We start from the raw sequence: 19,986 nt of genomic DNA on the forward strand, positions 1-19,986 counted from the left end.
ATTGATGCAAACCACTTTGTAAAATCTGAAATTAGTGATCAATAATAACATCTAGTTAACATCATTATTTTTTTTTTTTACAAGAAATATGTTGATCAATGCTATACCTGGCTCCAACTGGGCTCCTCCACATCTTCCTGGATGGAAGGCCCAGGTTTTACGTCGGAAGCCTCATCTGAGGTGGAAGGAAGAGTGGAAGAAAGAGTGAAAGGAGGGGTTGAGAGTGATGGCCTGATTTCAACTGCAGTCTGTTGTAGTCAGGGGCGGACTGACCATTGGGGCACTGCCCAAGGGCCCCATGGCACTAGGGGGCCCCATCAGGGTTGCCAGCCTCAATAAAACCAGGGACAGTATGTAAAAATCTGTTTTAAAAAAAATCCCAAGATTATAGCTTCCCCGCCTCTCCGGTACCTTTTCAGTGTGTGTGTGTGTGTATACCCCCGTGAGTCCGGTCGCGGGACCCACGGACTCGATCGCCGTGGGCATCCCCGCGATCGTCTCACGGAGTGGCCGAATGGAGGAAATGCTGTGTAAACATTTCTCTATTCTGCCTAGCAACTAGTGACGCTGATCTCTGCTCCATGTGATTGGAGCAGAGATCAGTGTTCACTAAATGAAAGCCCAACCCCCCCACAGATAGTAACACACCCCTAGGAACACTTAACCCCTACACTGCCACCCACTGGTTAACCCCTTCACTGCCAGTGTCATTTACACAGGAATCCCTGCATTTATATAGCAGTGATTACTGTATAAATGACAATGGTCCCAAAAATGTGTCAAAAATGTCCGATGGGTCCCCCACAATGTCGCAGTCACAATAAAAATCGCTGATCGCCGCCATTACTAGTAAAAAAAAATAATAAAAAATTATTAATAAAAATGCTATAAAACTATCCCTATTTTGTAAACACTATAACTTTTGCGCAAACCAATCAATAATCGCTTATTGCGATTTTTTTTTTACCAAAAATATGTAGAAGAATACATATTGGCCTAAACTGAGGGAAAATTTTTTTTTTTTATATATTTTTGGGGGATATTTATTATAACAAAAAGTAAAAAATAATGCGTTTTTTTCAAAATTGTCGCTCTATTTTTGGTTATAGCGCAAAAAATAAAAACCGCAGAGGTGATCAAATACCACCAAAAGAAAGCTCTATTTGTGGGAAAAAAAGGACGTCAATTTTGTTTGGGAGCCACGTCGCACGACCGCGCAATTGTCAGTTAAAGCAACGCAGTGCCGAATCGCAAAAAGGGGTCTGGTCTTTGACCAGCAAAATGGTCCGGTCTGCAAGTGGTTAAAGAAGAGACAGGTCTGTGAGAGCCAAAAAATGTTTGCTTGTTTGTAGGCGACCAAATACTTATTTTCCACCATAATTTGCAAATAAATTGGTTAAATAAATAAATTAGTTGAGGTATACCTCTGATGACAATTACAGGCCTCTCTCATATTTTTAAGTGGAAGAACTTGCACAATTGGTGGCTGAGTAAATACTTTTTTTGCCCCACTGTGTGTATATATATATATATATACTGTACATACACACCCATCTAGGTTAAGTAAGGTTCATTGTTTTGTAAAGTAAAAAAAATGATGGCAATTAGCAAAAAAAATAAAATAAAAAAAAAACAGAAGTAACTCTTCACTTTTCCAAAAAGGGGAAAAACAGCTTTACATTTGTTGCTGTTCATTTTCCAGGAAGGTTTCAAAACTTCTTCTAAGTATACAGTGAACACGTCTTCTGAGTCATGACATGGAAGAATAATGCGTTGAACTTTGTGCTTTCCTTACAGTGGCCGTGGATCGGTTACCAAACTTCCTCTCTATACCAAACACAGCAGATGGCAAACCATCGCCCCACCACCAATGCTCCATTCACCTGAACAGCGAACATATGAACCTTCTAGATGAGGCCCATGAAGACGCCTGTCAGGGAAAACCATCAACAAGGTATAAAAGTTCAGAACTGAACGTGTAGAAACATAGAAGAGTGACGGCAGAATAAGACCAATTGGTCCACCCAGTCTTACCCATTTTTTATATAAGTTCTGGGTTTCTTTTGCTTTTTTCTTTAAGTTTTGTGAATGGTGGTGGCGTGTGGGGGGAGAGAGTATATAAACCAATGTAACGAAAAATGGTGATATTGAAGAACAGGACAGCACTACAGCCATGGGATACACCTGACCAGAGCTAACACAGCCAACAAAAGCCAATACCCCGGCGTTCCGCTTTAACCTTCGTCTCTGGAGTTCTCAATTTTTTTGTAGGCTGGAGGAAATCTTCATCATTTGGGGGGGGGGGGGGGTGGGGTTGTACTGCCCTGCCATTTTAGCACCTCAAGAAATGAGATAGGCAGTCATAAATTAAAAGCTGTGTAAATTCCAGAAAATGTACTCTAGTTTGTAGACGCTATAACTTTTGCGCAAACCAATAAATATACGCTTATTGACATTTTTTTTACTAAAGACATGTGGCTGAATACATTTTGCCCTAAATGTATGACTAAAATTGAGTTTATTCGATTTTTCTTATAACAAAAAGTAGAAAATATATTTTTTTCTCGAAATTTTCGGTCTTTTTCTATTTATATCGCAAAAAGTAAAAATCGCAGAGGCAGTCAAATACCATCAAAAGAAAGCTCTATTTGTGGGAAGAAAAGGACGCAAATTTCGTTTGGATACAACATTGCATGACCGCGCAATTACCAGTTAAAGCAGTGCAGTGCCAAATTGTAAAAAGACCTCTGGTCCTTAGGCTGACAATTGGTCCGGGGCTGAAGTGGTTAAAGCAGAACTCTAGTCAGAAAATCATTAACGCAGACTCTAGACACCTGCCTAGACCACCTCTTCTGCTATCTATACAACAGTGGGTTTATTTCAGGCTTGTTCCGTTTTTTGTTTTCTGTGGCCCTACTCCCCATCGCAAGTCTCAACAGGTGAGAAGGGCTGGGATAGGGCAGCCTCCTCCTGGGATATGTGAAGAGGATAATCCAGGAGGCTGAGGGAGCCCATTTACAGATTGGTGGGTGGGCGAAGCTGGCACACATCATTGGGGGCCAGGCTGCCTGAACCTGAAAGAGGCAGCTGGGCTTTCGGTGACTTGGTGTACCAAGATGGTTGCGTGGAATTAAAGGCTGTGATACCTGATCAGCGGATCACAGCAGGACAAGGCTGGATCCACTGGGTAGGTGACTATGCTTTATGACGAGCACCCAGCAATACAGGAAAGATGGGGTGGGTGGGGGAAACGGGTGGGGGGGGGGGGTGTTGAAGTACCTCTTTAACCACTTAAGGACCAGGCCTCTTTTTCAGACTTGGTGTTTACATGTTTAAAACTGTTTTTTTTAGTAGAAAATTACTTAGAACCCCCAAATATTTTATATTGTTTTTTTTCTAACACCCTAGAGAATAAAATGGCGGTCATTGAAATACTTTTTTTCACACCGTATTTGCGCAGCGGTCTTACAAGCGCACTTTTTTGGAAAAAATTCACTTTTTTGAATAAAAAAAATAAGACAACAGTAAAATTAGCCCAATTTTTTTTTTATATTGTGAAAGATAATGGTATGCCGAGTAAATTGATACCCAACATGTCATGCTTCAAAATTGCGCCCGCTCGTGGAATGGCGTCAAACTTTTAGCCTCAAAAATCTTCATAAACGACATTTAAAAAATTCTACAGGTTGCATTTTTTGCGTTACAGAGGAGGTCTAGGGCTACAATTATTGCTCTCGCTCTACCGATCACGGCGATACCTCACATGTGTGGTTTGACCACCGTTTTCATATGCGGGTGCTACTCACGTATGCGCTCGCTTCTGTGCGCAAGCTCGTCGTGACGGGGTGTTTTTAAATTTAATTTTTTTTTTTCTTATTTATTTTAATTGATTTTATTTATTTTTACACTGTTTTAAAAAAAAAAATGGATCACTTTTATTCCTATTACAAGGAATGTAAACATCCCTTGTAATAGAAAAAAGCATGACAGGTCCTCTTAAATATGAGATCTGGGGTCAAAAAGTCCTCAGATCTCATATTTGGGCTAAAATGCAACAAAAAATGAAAAAATAAAAAAAAATAAAAAAAGAAAATCTGACATTTAAAAAAAATATACCTTTAAGAGGTATGGGTGGAAGTGATGTTTTGACGTCGCTTCCGCCCTCCTATGGTATAGAGACGAGTGGGGGCCATCTTAGCCTCACTTGTCTCTATGCCCAGCTAGGAAGAGGACCCGATCGCCTCCGCCGCTACCGACGGCTCCGGTAAGTGGCGGAAGGTGCGGGAGGGCGGCGGAAGGGGGGGTGGCACCTCTCCCGCCGCTGATAGCGGTGATCTCGCGGCGAATCCGCCGCGGAGACCACCGTTTTCGTACAGCCGGCCGCCGCCTGAAGAAATGGATATCTCAGTTGTGGCAGCAGCTGCTGCCGTTACCGAGATATCCCTCTTCAAAAATAGGACGTACATCGTCGTGCGGCGGTCGGCAAGTGGTTAATAACCCTTCTTATCACCCCTGCCATGATCAATATCCAACCTCAAAATCTTTAAAAGTACCTTCTATTCCATTCTAAAGTTGTCTGATGTGTGTGTGTGTGTGTGTGTGTGTGTATGATGGTCCTGAACTGATAGAAGTGAGACTTGGTCCTGATGGATACACAATGGAATGAGTCCTCCTTCAGAGGAGCCAATTGTCAGAAACCATGAAATCAGGCCGAGATAAAAGCACAGTTAAATCACACTTGTTTAGTAATAAAAGTAGAAAGAACAAACGTAGCCAAAAAATAGCCAAAGTTCAGTAACTGGAACAGATAGTCAGCCAAGTCAGAAGTCAGGGATCAATGTAGTGAAACAGCAAGCAGGATCTGGAGCCAGAAGGGACGTCAGCAAAGCAAGTCTTGAACAGGATCGTAGAAGATCGTCTGTTTCTGTGATGTTGACCAAGGCGAAGGCAGAGCTCCTCTGGACTTGATGGCTTAAGTAGGCAGGACTGACGAGCAGGATATCATCAACAGCTGAGTAACTGTGGAGAGAGATAAGAGCTGGAAATTAGCCAACAGCTGAGCGGCCAGCTCAGAGAAGGAAGGGCTGAGCCCAGCCCTCGCACCAATACACAATGAAGGTATAGTGAGTGTATGTAGACCTTGTTCTGGTCCTAGGCTGCTACCTCTCTGATCATGATAAAAAAACACCCAGAAGATGACAGACTCTGGTGGGTATTGAGGAGCGCCTAGTAAAAAAAAGTTCATATCACTCAGAGGCCCTTTAAAAATGTTTATTGGTGAAGAGCATCAAGTAAAGCCAATGCGCTTTGAAAGAAAGGCCTTCCCCTTCCTCAGACCTGGAGCAGGTGATGTAATTAGAATCATGATGCGATGCGATGCGATGCAATGGGAGAATGACAGTATATCAGGGCTACAGAAAGAGTGTCAGACATTAATGGTATTATGAACTGCCGGCATGGTACCTTCTATTCCATTCCAAAGTTGGGGTTATGTGACTGCTCCGCTGTCTTCCTTCTCCTTGCAATGCTCTCAGCCCGCTAACATCATTATTGGTTGTTCAAAAGTTCAAATGATATTTTTCTTAATGCAAAAGAGAATGTTACATGCTAATCCTTCTTTATGCTCTCTTGTGTGGTGCCGGGAATGTTACATGAAAGTCATTCTTCATGCTCTCCGGTGTGGTGCCAGGAATGTTACATAGAAGTCAGATTTAATGCTCTCCGGTGTGGTGCCGCCGGGAAATGTTACATGAAAGTCATTCTTCTTACACTCCGGTGTGGTGCCGGGAGTGTTACGTGGAAGTTGTTCTTCATGCTCTCCGTTGTGGTGCTGGAATGTTAGATGGAAATTGCTCTTCATGTTCTCTGCTGTGGTGCCGAGAATGTTACATGAAAGTAATTCTTCATGCTCTCCGTGTGGGACCGGGAGTGTTACATGGAAGTTGTTCTTCATGCTCTCCGATGCGGTGACGGGATGTTAGATGGAAATCATTCTTCATGTTCTCTGGTGTGGTGCCTGGAATGTTACATGAAAGTCATTCTTCATACTCTCCATTGTGGTGCCGAGAGTGTTACATGGAAATTGTTCTTCATGTTCTCCAGTATGGTGCCGGGAATGTTACATGAAAGTCATTCTTTATACTCTCTGGTGTGGTACCGGGAATGTTACATGGAAGTTGTTCTTCATGCTCTCCATTGTGGTACCGGGAATGTTACATGAAAGTCATTCTTCATGCTCTCCGGTGTGGTACCGGGAATGTTACATGGAAATTGTTCTTCATGTTCTCCAGTGTGGTGATGGGAGTGTTACATGAAAAATTGTTCTTCATGCTCTCCGTTGTGGTGCCGGGAGTGTTACATGGAAATTGTTCTTCATGTTCTCCAGTGTGGTGATGGGAGTGTTACATGAAAAATTGTTCTTCATGCTCTCCGTTGTGGTGCCGGGAGTGTTACATGGAAATTGTTCTTCATGCTCTCCGTTGTGCTGCCGGGAGTGTTACATGGAAATTGTTCTTCATGCTCTCCGGTGTGGTACCGGGAATGTTACATGGAAATTGTTCTTCATGTTCTCCAGTGTGGTGATGGGAGTGTTACATGGAAATTGTTCTTCATGCTCTCCGTTGTGGTGCCGGGAATGTTACATGGAAGTCATTCTTCTTACTCTCCGTGTGGGACCGGGAGTGTTACATGGAAGTTGTTCTTCATGCTCTCTGATGCGGTGCCGGGATGTTACATGGAAATCATTCTTCATGCTCTCCGTTGTGGTACCGGGAATGTTACATGGAAGTTTTTCTTCATGCTCTCCGGTGTGGTGCCGGGAATGTTACATGGAAATTGTTCTTCATGTTCTCTGGTGTGGTGCCTGGAATGTTACATGAAAGTCATTCTTCATACTCTCCATTGTGGTGCCGAGAGTGTTACATGGAAATTGTTCTTCATGTTCTCCAGTATGGTGCCGGGAATGTTACATGAAAGTCATTCTTTATACTCTCTGGTGTGGTACCGGGAATGTTACATGGAAGTTGTTCTTCATGCTCTCCATTGTGGTACCGGGAATGTTACATGAAAGTCATTCTTCATGCTCTCCGGTGTGGTACCGGGAATGTTACATGGAAATTGTTCTTCATGTTCTCCAGTGTGGTGATGGGAGAGTTACATGAAAAATTGTTCTTCATGCTCTCCGTTGTGGTGCCGGGAGTGTTACATGGAAATTGTTCTTCATGCTCTCCGGTGTGGTACCGGGAATGTTACATGGAAGTCATTCTTCTTACTCTCTGTGTGGGACCGGGAGTGTTACATGGAAGTTGTTCTTCATGCTCTCTGATGCGGTGCCGGGATGTTACATGGAAATCATTCTTCATGTTCTCCGGTGTGGTGCCAGGAATGTTACATAGAAGTCAGATTTAATGCTCTCCGGTGTGGTGCCGCCAGGGAATGTTACATGAAAGTCATTCTTCTTACACTCCGGTCTGGTGCCGGGAATGTTACATGAAAGTCATTCTTCATACTCTCTGGTGTGGTACCGGGAATGTTACATGGAAGTTTTTCTTCATGCTCTCCGGTGTGGTGCCAGGAATGTTACATGGAAATTGTTCTTCGTGTTCTCCAGTGTGGTGCTGGGATGTTACATGGAAATCATTCTTCATGTTCTCTGGTGTGGTGCTGGAATGTTACATGAAAGTCATTCTTCATGCTCTCCGTTGTGGTACCGGGAATGTTACATGAAAGTCATTCTTCATGCTCTCCGGTGTGGTACCAGGAATGTTACATGGAAGTTTTTCTTCATGCTCTCCGGTGAGGTGCCGGGAATGTTACATGGAAGTTGTTCTTCGTGTTCTCCAGTGTGGTGCTGGGATGTTACATGGAAATCATTCTTCATGCTCTCCGGTGTGGTACCGGGAATGTTACATGGAAATTGTTCTTCATGCTCTCCGGTGTGGTACCGGGAATGTTACATGGAAATTGTTCTTCATGTTCTCCAGTGTGGTGATGGGAGTGTTACATGGAAATTGTTCTTCATGCTCTCCGTTGTGGTGCCGGGAATGTTACATGGAAGTCATTCTTCTTACTCTCCGTGTGGGACCTGGAGTGTTACATGGAAGTTGTTCTTCATGCTCTCTGATGCGGTGCCGGGATGTTACATGGAAATCATTCTTCATGTTCTCTGGTGTGGTGCCGGGAATGTTACATGGAAATCATTCTTCATGCTCTCCGTTGTGGTGCCGGGAATGTTACATGGAAGTCATTCTTCTTACTCTCCGTGTGGGACCGGGAGTGTTACATGGAAGTTGTTCTTCATGTTCTCTGTTGTGGTGCCGGGATGTTACATGAAAGTCATTCTTCATGCTCTCCGTTGTGGTACCGGGAATGTTACATGGAAGTTTTTCTTCATGCTCTCCGGTGTGGTGCCGGGAATGTTACATGGAAATTGTTCTTCATGTTCTTCAGTGTGTGATACCGGGAATGTCAGACCAACAACTGACTATTACAATACATGAATTTCAGTTTCTAGATGTTTGTGTATAGAAATGATTCTTTAAATAATGATTTCATCCATTCTTCACACTTTGAGGACATTATTCATTCATATTATGCATTTATTTCTAAGATGACCTTCCCAATCAGCCTTCTATTAGCATGTTTATAGTATTTATCGGTACTTGGAGGAAATAAAGTGCTGATTTAGCCTGGAAACCTTTGCAGACAAGTTCTTCATCTAGATTTGGGTTCTGTGTAATAAAGAAGATAATTATGGATAGCCCATGAATGACTGCTCTACCCTACTGGAAGGGTGCTGATCCTTCTTATCCTTCCTCTTTGCTCCGTCTTATTATTATTACATTTTTATACATTCTCCAGACACTTTATTAGGTACACCTGTTCAATTGCTTGATAACACAAATTGCCAATCACATGGCAGCAACTCAATGCGTTTATGTATCTAGACGTTGTTAAAGGTTAAAAGTTACAGCGTCTGCAAAATAGGGGAAAGATTTAGGGACTTTTTATTTATTTTTTATTGTTTTTACTAGTAATGGCGGGGATCAGCGATTTTTAGCGAGACGGCAACATTGCGGCGGACAAATCCGACGCTAAGGGACACTTTTTTGGTGACCAGTGACACCAACACAGCGATCAGTGCTATAAAAATCCACTGATTACTGTATAAATGGCACTGGCAGGGAGGGAAGGAGTTAACACCAGGGGGCGATCAAAGGGTTAAGTGTTCCCTAGCCACTTGCTTACCGGGTACTTAAACCCCCCTCCTGTCCAAACCAATTTTCAGCTTTCAGCGCTGTCGCACTTTGAATGACGATTGCACGGTCATACAACACTGTACCCAAATTACATTTTTATAATTTTTTTCCCCACAAATAGAGCTTTCTTTTGTTGGTATTTGATCATCTCTGTGGTTTTTATTTTTTGTAAGACAATTTAAAAAGAATATATATATATATATATATATATATATATATATATATATATATATATATATATTTTTTATTTTTTTTTTTTATTTGCAAGCAGGTAATTTTTCTCCTTCATTGATGTACGCTGATGAGGCTGCACTGATGGGCAACGATAGGCTGCACTGATGGGCACCGATAAGGTGGCCCTGGTGTGCACTGAGAGGTGGCACTGATGGATGGCATTGAAGGGCATTGATAAGTGGCACTGGTGGGCTCTGCGAAGTGGCACTAATAGGTGGCACCGATAGGTGGCAGTGATGGGCACCGAGGGATGGCAGTGATGGGCACTGATGGGTGGCAATAATCGGCACTGGTAGGTTACACTGATAGGCAGCACTGCTAGGTGGCACTGATGAGGCACTGATTGGCACCACTGGTGGGTATTGATAAGTGGCACTTATGGGCATTGATAGGTGGCACAGGTGGGCACTGGCAGGGGGCAATGGCACTGGCAGGGGGTACTGATTGGCACAGATGAGGCAGATGTGCCTCCTTCCTCTTCAGGACTGATGTCCCTTGCACATAAGCCGGTGATCAGCTTTTTTTTCTCTCCTTACGCTGTCGATTACCGAGCTTTTGTTTACACACGTGATCAGCTGTGATTGGCTGACAGCTGATCACATGGTAAGGGGCCGGGACCCGCCCCTTACTCGGATCTGTGATCACCGAGTCTCGGAGACTCTGTGATCACAGCGTGCGTTGCATGTGCCCTGCAGAGCGCGCGCGGGGAGCGTGCAAATGGGAGGCCATCTCACATGAGGGACTCCTGGAAATTCAGGTTCCGCGCTGTAGCTGTCATTCCGCTACAGTGCAGATGCCAAGTGGCTAGGGAGGTGCTTTCTAACTGTCAGGGTGATGAACTGACTGGGAGTAAAGAGAGATCGCTGTTCCTGATCACTAGGAACAACTGATCTCTCTCTCCTCCCCTGTCGGAACGGGGATCCACCTTGTTTACATACTCAGATCCCCGTTCTGCCTCTCTCCCGCGGTGTGCCCACAATACCACATGCACTGACTGAAGTACAGGTACGTCGGTTCGCGCAGCTGAGCCGCCTTGTTGCAGTATATATGCAGAATGCGGTCGGCAAGTGCTTAATTGCCATCTGAAAGTGGTTGCAAAGCCTTAAGGTTTTTCATTTTAATATATTCTATGCATTAGGGTGAAAAATCTTCTGTGCTGCAGCCCCCCCCCCCTTTTTTCATACCTGAGCCCAATCCGATCCAGCGATGTGCACGGGCTCCAGCTGCTGTCGCTCTCCTCATTGGACACACTGATAGCAGCAGGAGCTTTAAATAAAAGACAGTTTTTTTGTCATGATCAGTCATATTTCCAATATTAGAGGATATGTAAAGGTTCATTTAAAAAAAAAAAAAACATGTTATACTTACCTCCTCTGTGCAGTTGGTTATGCACAGAGTGGCCCCCGATCCTCCTTTTCTGGGGTCCATTAGTGGCAATCCTGGCTCCTCCTCTTCTCGAGTGCCCCGTTGGAGAGCCGCTCTCCCTCGGGGCACTCGTGCGGGGCGCTCTCCCGTGTTCAGCCGCTGCGTCCATTGACACAGACAGCAGGACTCGGCCCGCCCCCCCCCCAGCTCCCACATCATTGGATTTGATTGACAGCAACAGGAGCCAATGGCTGCACTGCTGTCAATCTATCCAATCAAGATCTGGAGCTGGTGTGCTTGTCCCCGTTGCTGGAAAGACCGGGTTCAGGTAAGTAAAAAGGGGAGCTCGGGGGGAGAGGGGCTGCTGCATAACGGGAGGTTTTTCATGCATGAAGAATGCATGAAGGTGAAAAAAAATGAGGGTTTACAAACTCTTTAATGGCAAAATTTCACCATTCCTGCCAGGGGAGGCAAACTTTTCAGCACAATTGCACCTTCGCTAATCCCCCAACATCCCACCTAATGTTAAGTCCCACCCTACTATTGTTATGGCCCGGGCCATGTGCCAAGAACTTTTGGAGGAGGTACATCTCCCCCTTTTGTCCTATCCTCCCCAGGAATAGATGATCGGGGGATTGTTTACCCCAGGGGTAGATGATCCAAGATTTCCTAGAATTAGTTCAGCCCTAGATATTCTAAGTGCATTACTTTGTTTGTAACCAACAGGAGCCCTTATGAGAACAATCAGGGCCATTTTTAAGACGGGGCAAAAGGGGCAGCTGCCCTGGGCCCTGTCATTGTTCTGGGGCCCAAAGCAGCTGCCTCATACTTGCCAACTACCCTGGTTTAAATACCCTTGTCCCTTGAGGTTTTTAGTCCTGTGCTGTGTCCTTATATCTCAGTGTGAAGTGCTGCTACTAATGCTGCCCAGCTCTGCCCTATTGTTGTGTACAGATGACTCCCCTGCAGGCCCTGTGTTTACATGTAAATTACTGGCATTCATATGTAAATAGCGGCGGCCAGCGGCATTTATAGGGACAAGGGAGATACAGAACAGGTGTCCAGGGTTCAGTGCAGTCATGGGCGGGACAGGGTGAGTGGTAGACTGCACCCTCTGTGGTCTCCATTTTTTCCCTGGTGACCAGTTGTTGATGCTCCTACCATGGGCATCCACAGAACCTATTTCAGGGAGGGAGGGCATCATTTTAGGGTCACCCATGCACCGTCCCTTTTCGACAATGTCATTATCACATTATCATGGTCAGATATGTATATAATGCAATCAATCAACAAGCAGAAATCATGTGCTGCAACCTCTAGTAACTAATCAGTGAGCAGTAATGTGTGCTGTAACCTCTAGCAACCAGTCAGTGAGCGGTAATCATACACTGTAACCTCTGGCAACCAATCGCAATAGCTGCCTGATCTGATTCAGTAAACTGATTTTGAGTCTAGCTGCTATGTATTGTATGTCTCAGAGCAGGTGGGGAGTAAAACTGCTTGGGGGGGGGGGGGTCCCAAGAAAAGTTTTGCCCAGGGTCCAATCGATATTAAAGACGGACCTGAGAACAAATGGCGACTGATTCCAAACTAACAAGTCTGGAATTCTACAATACAGAGCAACCCTCTCCAATAACTCAAGAATTTACTTTTACCCACTCACTACATTCTAAAAAGAACATATACACTACAACAACTCTTTGTTTAAATTCTCTGCCAGATTCTACCACCGCCGCATACTCTACTTGATTTAAAGTGGTAAAGAGACCTACAAACCTGCTGGAGACGTGACCAGGAATATGGAGACATCTCACATATCTTCTGATTATGACCAAATGATAACAATGTGCAATCAGAACTGGAGTTCTAGAAAGGGTTTGTAGATCTAGTACACAGTAGATAAGGGCTGTGTGCAGGCATGTACTGGCCATTGGGACTACCGGGAGTTTCCCGGTGGGCCGGTGGCTCAGTGGGCCAGTTTCAGTGAACAGCCAGTGACGTTGCTAGGGGGTGGCTTTTGGGGCTATAGCCCCGAATCTGGGGCCCATAGCCCCCCCGATTCCCAGGGGTCCTCAACCACAGGGCTACAGCCCACTACCGGGCTGTGGCCTCTCTGTAGCCATGAGGCGGGCAGCACAGGAGAGCCAGGACATCATCTCTCACCGCCCGCCCTGCATCACAGCTGTTCCACTCTCAGTGTGCAGCTGCAGCAGAGAGATTACATCATCTCTCGCTGCCCGCCCTCTCTCTGGTGACCCTTATGTAAGAAGGGGGGGCTCTCTGGTGAACCTGATGTAAGAAGAGGCTCTCTGGGGACCCTGATGTAAGTGGGGGGCTCTCTGGGGACCCTGATGTAAGGGGGAGGCTCTCTGGGGACCCTGATGTAAGTGGGGGCTCTCTGGGGACCCTGATGTAAGTGGGGGCTCTCTGGGGACCCTGATGTAAGTGGGGGGCTCTCTGGGGACCCTGATGTAAGGGGGGCTCTCTGGGGACCTTGATGTAAGAAGAGGCTCTCTGGGGACCCTGATGTAAGTGGGGGGCTCTCTGGGGACCCTGATGTAAGGGGGAGGCTCTAAGGGGACCCTGATGTAAGTGGGGGGCTCTAAGGGGACCCTGATGTAAGTGGGGGGCTCTCTGGGGACCCTGATGTAAGGGGGGCTCTCTGGGGACCCTGATGTAAGGGGGGCTCTCTGGGGACCCTGATGTAAGAAGGGGCTCTCTGGGGACCCTGATGTAAGAAGGGGGGCTCTCTGGTGAACCTGATGTAAGAAAAGGCTCTCTGGGGACCCTGATGTAAGGGGGAGGCTCTCTGGGGACCCTGATGTAAGGGGGGCTATCTGGGGACTCTGATGTAAGTGGGGGGCTCTCTGGGGACCCTGATGTAAGTGGGGGGCTCTCTGGGGACCCTGATGTAAGTGGGGGGCTCTCTGGGGACCCTGGTGTAAGTGGGGGGCTCTCTGGGGACCCTGGTGTAAGTGGGGGGCTCTCTGGGGACCCTGGTGTAAGTGGGGGGGCTCTCTGGGGACCCTGATGTAAGGGGGGCTCTCTGGGAACCCTGATGTAAGAAGAGGCTCTCTGGGGACCCTGATGTAAGAAGAGGCTCTCTGGGGACCCTGATGTAAGTGGGGGGCTCTCTGGGGACCCTGATGTAAGTGGGGGGCTCTCTGGGGACCCTGATGTAAGTGGGGGGCTCTCTGGGGACCTTGATATAAGGGGGAGGCTCTCTGGGGACCCTTATGCAAGGCTGGGGCTCTCTGGGGACCCTGAAACAAAAAAGCCGTTTATACTTAGTTACTTATACTTACAATGTTTTTACTTATTTTTTTTGCGCAATTGCGTATAGTTTATATACTGTTTTTGTGCGTGTTTGCAAAATTAAAGTAGGCCGGTCTGGATGAAGTCCAGGGCCAAATTTTTGTCCCAGTCCAGCCCTGGCTGTGTGCATGCCAGCCATGGAATTTACTCAAGTCTTGTACTTCTCGCAGGCCTATGATTGAGCTGTGTATCCCCTCAACACTAGACCCGACCCTGGCTCCTCCAGGATGCCACGTGATTTCCATCTTCTCCCAATATACTCCATACACCCTGACTGGAGGCCGGCAGTGGGATGAAGAAGAAAGGAATAAATATGCAGATAACGGTAAGTGATGACTCTATGTTGTGTGTTGTGTTGTATTTTCAAATTAATTTCCGTTGAATATTACTCATCTTGTAAGTTTTTTTTTTTTATTGTTGTAAATTTGAATTGGCCATTCTAATTCCAAGATGACCCAGACTTATGCCACGCACACACAATCGGAATTCCGGCCAGAAAAAGACCGTTGAGAGCTTTTCATCGGAATATGCGACCGTGTGTACGCTCCATCGGAATTTAGCTATTCCTGCCAGACAAAAATTGATAGCATGTTCTCAATTTTCCCGACGGAAAAACTTTCTATCGGTAATTCCGATCGCGTGTAATGCAATTCCGACACGCCAAAAATCACGCATTGCTCAGATTCAACTACGAGACGGAAGCTATTGGCTACTGGCTATTGAACTTCCTTTTTCTTGTCCCGTCGTACGTGTTGTACGTCACTGCGTTATAAACAATCGGAATTTGATGTGACCGTGTGTAGGCAAGACAGCTTGAGCCGAATTCCATCGGAATTCCGTCGGGAAAACCATCAGAGCTTCCCCCCCCCCCCCCCCAAAGCAGTCAAACAACCCATTACCATACCCAGGGCTTTTGGAACTAGGGGGGAACTCAGTTCCACCACCTCTGGCTCAGGTCTTCTGCTCCCTGCTCACCACTATCACTTGGTAACATTGAAGTCCAGCTTCTGAATTGAAGTGATGGCTTATCTCCCAGCAGCTCCCACAGGTCAGATCACCTGCGCAGATCCCACTGAGTGCCGGACAGGGACAAGGGAAATACAGAACAGGTGCCCAGGGTTCGGTGCAGTCATGAGCAGGAGAGGGTGAGTGGTAGGCTGCACCCTCTGTGGTCTCAATTTTTTCCCTGGTGACCAGTTGTTGATGCTCCTACCATGGGCGTCCGCAGAACTTTTTTCGGAGGGGAGGGGGGCAATCATTTTAGGGTCACCCATGCACCTTCCCTTTTCGACAATGTCATTATCACATTATCATGGTCAGAGACTGCAGATGTAGTACAGTCCCTAGGGTAAGTAATGGATAATGGCCAACAGACCCTCTTACCAGACCCAGCAAAACTACAGCAGTGATCCCTCCGGCTGGACGATCGCTCACTCTGGGTTTGCCGGGGGGCCACTCTGGTCAGTAGTGTAGCATTTCTGTACCCTGGTAGTGGCTCAGTCTTTCTCTCTCTGGTGGCGCTGGGCAATGTAGCTCTCTCTGGTGGCGCTGGGCAGCGTGGCTCTCTCTCTGGCTTCCGCCCAGCACACTCCTCATTCTTTGTCCTGTAGTGCTCTCTCCCTCAGCTTTTTTCCAGGCTGCAGTCTCTCAATCTCTCTCTTGACCGAGCTGTAGCCTCCTTCCTGTGGAAAATGGGGCCGCCAATCTTTGGGACTACATGTCCCATGATGCTCTCCTCTCCTAGTCTCCTTTTATTGGCCCTCAGTTAAGGCCATTAGGAAAGGAACGGAGCGGGCAGGAAGCTGGATTGGGAACCTGGTGAGAGCCGCTGTCTCTTCTCCCTGACAAGAGAAGGGGGGGGGGTGAGCAGGGGAAACCTCTGATAGCCCGCAGCTCGCCTTTCTCCTGTCACAGCGCCGCCGAGTTCTCTGCTGGACTGAGCAGGGAAAAGAGCCCTGAAGTCACACTACACTGATGGGGGGGGGGGGGGCTGACAGCACCTTGATGGTGTCACTCCACCAATAATGACACAACCGTGCAGAATTTAAGATCTGACCCCTGATTCCAGGGGGGGGGGGGCACTTGACCCCCCTTGCCCCTACCTGCAGACGCCCATGGCTCCTACTGCATGATCTCCCATGCAAGTGACTGTAGTATAGTATAGTATGCTGGGAGGTACTACAGCCGGATAGGTGCTTCAGCTTAATATCGCAACAAAGGTAAGATATATGACAGATGGTGCAGCTTTTAAGGAGGGGGGAGAAGATGAGGGCAGTGGAGGGAGGGGGTTGTATGCAGAGGGAAGAGCTACTATTTGATGCCATTTGGCAGGTATGTGAGTGTGGCGGGCATGGTTGAGTTCCTGTACCTTTTCTCTGAGAAGAAAGACCCTGACCATACCATAGTTTAGTAGTTATGAATAGGAATGCCATTTCATGGTAGGACATTCCACTGCTAACCCTATCTCACCATAAGGACCCTCTTCCTGCACTGATAGCAAAGCGCCTTTTGTACATAAATTCAGATAAAAGTTTATTCGTCTAAATAATTAAATTGACTATATATATTAAATGGATCACCTCCATGTTGTAACACCACCCCCCCCCCCCCCCCACCCCACTCCTTTCAGCCTCTGCAAGAATAATGCCTCATACGTCTGGGTATGGTGGAACGTGTGGTGGTGCTTGGCCCAGCTCTGTCACATAGGATGGAGAAGAGTCTTCGGCCTTCTATAAGGTCCAACTACAGGGAATCAAAGCTTTATTTTCTTGTTTCTGGTGCCAGAAAGGATAAAGCTGGAGAAAGGGAAAGGTTACTGTGTATTGCTAGGGAGGGAGGAGACACTACAATTAGGGTTGTCCAGATACCACTTTTTTAAGTCCGAGTACAAGTACCAATACTTTTTTTCAACTACAGATTATCGATACTTTTTAATGTCATGTCACAGTTTTCAAAGCACAATACAGACTAATGATATCTTCTTGGGGCACTGAAGGGCACTGATGGGGGGGTCTTGGGGCACCTATGGGCACTGATAGGATTAGGTGGCACTGAAGGGCACTGATGAGGTGGCATTGATGAGGAGACACTAATATGCAGCACTGAACTGATGGGTGGCAGTGTGGCACCGATATGGTGCAGTGATAGGTGGCACTGATGAAGCGACACTCCAGGCCACTGAAGCGGAGGCACTAATATGCAGCAATGATGACCACTGATATGTGGCACTGATTATGCAGCATTGATAGGTGACACTGACTGATGGCTGGTGCTGTTAGGTGGCACTGATGGGCAGAACTTATGGGCACTGATAGGTGATACTTATGGGCACTGTTTGGCAATTGCTTGGGGCCCTTATAGGATTAGGTTTCACTGATGAGGTGGCACTGAAGGGCACTGATGGGGTGGCACTGAGGAGGCACTAATATGCAGCACTGAACTGATGGGTGGCAGTGATATGGTGCAGTGATAGGTGGCACTGATGAAGAGGCACTGAAGGCCACTGAAGCGGAGGCACTAATATGCAGCACTGATGACCACTGATATTTGGCACTGATTATGCAGCACTGATAGGTGACACTGACTGATGGCTTGCGCTGTAAGGTGGCACTGATGGGCAGCACTTATGGGCACTGATAGGTGACACTTATGGGCACTGTTTGGCAATTGCTTGGGGCACTGATGGGCACTGATAGGATTAGGTGGCACTGATGAGGTGGCACTGAAGGGCACTGATGAGGTGGCACTGATGAGGAGACACTAATATGCAGCACTGAACTGATGGGTGGCAGTATGGCACTGTTTATGCAGCATTGATAGGTGACACTGACTGATGGCTGGCGCTGTTAGGTGGCACTGTTGGGCAGCACTAATGGGCACTGATAGGTGACAGTTATGGGCACTGTTTGGCAATTGCTTGGGGAAATTATGGGCACTGATAGGATTAGGTTTCACTGATGAGGTGGCACTGAAAGGCACTGATGGGGTGGCACTGATGAGGAGGCACTAATATGCAGTACTGAACTGATGGGTGGCAGTGTGGCGTTGATATGGTGCAGTGATAGGTGGCACTGATGAAGCGGCACTCCAGGCCACTGAAGCGGAGGCACTAATATGCAGCACTGATGACCACTAATAGGAGGCACTGATTATGCAGCATTGATAGGTGACACTGACTGATGACTGGCGCTGTTAGGTGGCACTGATGGGCAGCACTTATGGGCACTGATAGGTGACACTTATGGGCACTCTTTGGCAATTGCTGGCCTGGCATAATGCTATATGCTGCAATTCCCCTCTTGGTATACCTTGCACTCGGTTGTAGTAAGCAGCAGCAGACATGTCTGCTGCTGGCTTACTGCGGATGAGTGCAGGGTGTACCAAGATGGGCGCCAGGATGACGGAGACACAGAACATCACTTCCCTTACGGAATGTGACTGCCCCGGTTACCGATTCTCATGGAACATGTGGCTGCGCCCTGCACCCCTGCCCCGGCCAACTTACCTTCCGCTGCTGCCAGCCTGTTGAGGACTCGCTCTCCGCTCCACACTCTCCGCCCCACTGACTTGCGGTTTGCGAGCGATGCCGCCGCTTCATTGCCAGATATCGCATTAGGCATTGGGAGAATTGGTGCAAGTACAAGTACTGGTACAAAGACTCGATATCGGTACCAGTGCCAGTATTGTTATTGGTACAACCCTAATTAAAATGAATCTGTTACCTCACTCTGCATGGGAAAAGCACAGCATCACTTGACGTACGTTCATTTATTTGCAAGTACACTATATTACCAAAAGTATTGGGACACCTGCCTTTACACGCACATGAACTTTAATGGCATCCCAGTCTTAGTCTGTAGGGTTCAATATTGAGTGGGCCCGCCCTTTCCACAAAGCAAGGTCCATAAAGACAGGGATGAGGGAGTTTGGGGTGGAGGAACTTGACTGGCCTGCACGGAGACCTGACCCCCAACCCTATAGAACACATTTGGGATGAATTAGAGTGGAGACTGCGAACCAGGTCTTCTCATCCAACATCAGTGCCTGACCTCACAAATGCTCTTCTGGAAGAATGGTCAGACATTCCCATAGACACATCTCCTAAACCTTGTGGACGGCCTTCCCAGAAGATTACAGCCGTGGCCAAAAATCTTGGCACCCCTGCATTTCTGTCAGATAATGCATCACTTCGCACAGAAAATTGTTGCAATTACAAGTGTTTAGGCATTCTCATGTTTATTTCTTTTGTTTGTATTGGTGTGACACAAAAAAGTGGAAGGAAAAAAAAAATAAAAAAATCTGACACATTCCATGCAAAACTCCTAAAACGGACTGGACAAAATCATTGGCACCTTTTCAAAAGGTTGGGTCTGCCAGAGGCCATAGGTCCTACAGCAGGACAGTGACCCAAAGCACAAGTCAAATAGCTCCCAGAAATGGTTTAAGACAAAGCTAACACACTAAAAGACATATAGATCCTCAAGATTCTATCTCATCTACATTACTATCTACACAATATGTGTGTGTCTGTATGCAGGCAAAATGCCTAAAGGGTCTCAAACAGAGAGACAGAAGGGGTGGGAGGCATCGGTAAAGGAATATATCACAGGAACTAGAAATAAAAAAACTGAATTTGGCTCAACCATCCCTGTTAACATGTGTTACGTATATATATGTATATATACACTGAGGAAAATTATAAACGCAGCACTTTTGTGTTTGCCCCTATTTATCATGAGCTGAACTTAAAGATCTATGACTTTTTCTATGTACACAAAAGGCCGAATTCTCTCAAATATTGTTCACAATTCTGTCT

At 46.6% G+C, this 19,986-nt stretch overlaps 1 protein-coding gene across 1 annotated transcript in view; it reads left to right on the forward strand.

Annotated features, from left to right (window-relative positions):
* Positions 1–19,986, forward strand: part of PYROXD2 (pyridine nucleotide-disulphide oxidoreductase domain 2) — a 168,423-nt gene that overhangs the window by 121,086 nt on the left and 27,351 nt on the right. The window contains exons 12-13 of the mRNA XM_077455708.1: positions 1,798–1,954; positions 14,342–14,496. Of these exons, the coding sequence (XP_077311834.1) occupies positions 1,798–1,954; positions 14,342–14,496 (312 nt within the window). The remainder of the gene's footprint in view (positions 1–1,797; positions 1,955–14,341; positions 14,497–19,986) is intronic.

The sequence above is a fragment of the Lithobates pipiens genome, unplaced genomic scaffold (genome assembly GCF_037356315.1).
Source record: "Lithobates pipiens isolate NorthernLeopardFrog02 unplaced genomic scaffold, aLitPip1_a1.2 Scaffold_25, whole genome shotgun sequence".
NCBI classification, from domain to species: Eukaryota; Metazoa; Chordata; class Amphibia; order Anura; family Ranidae; genus Lithobates; species Lithobates pipiens.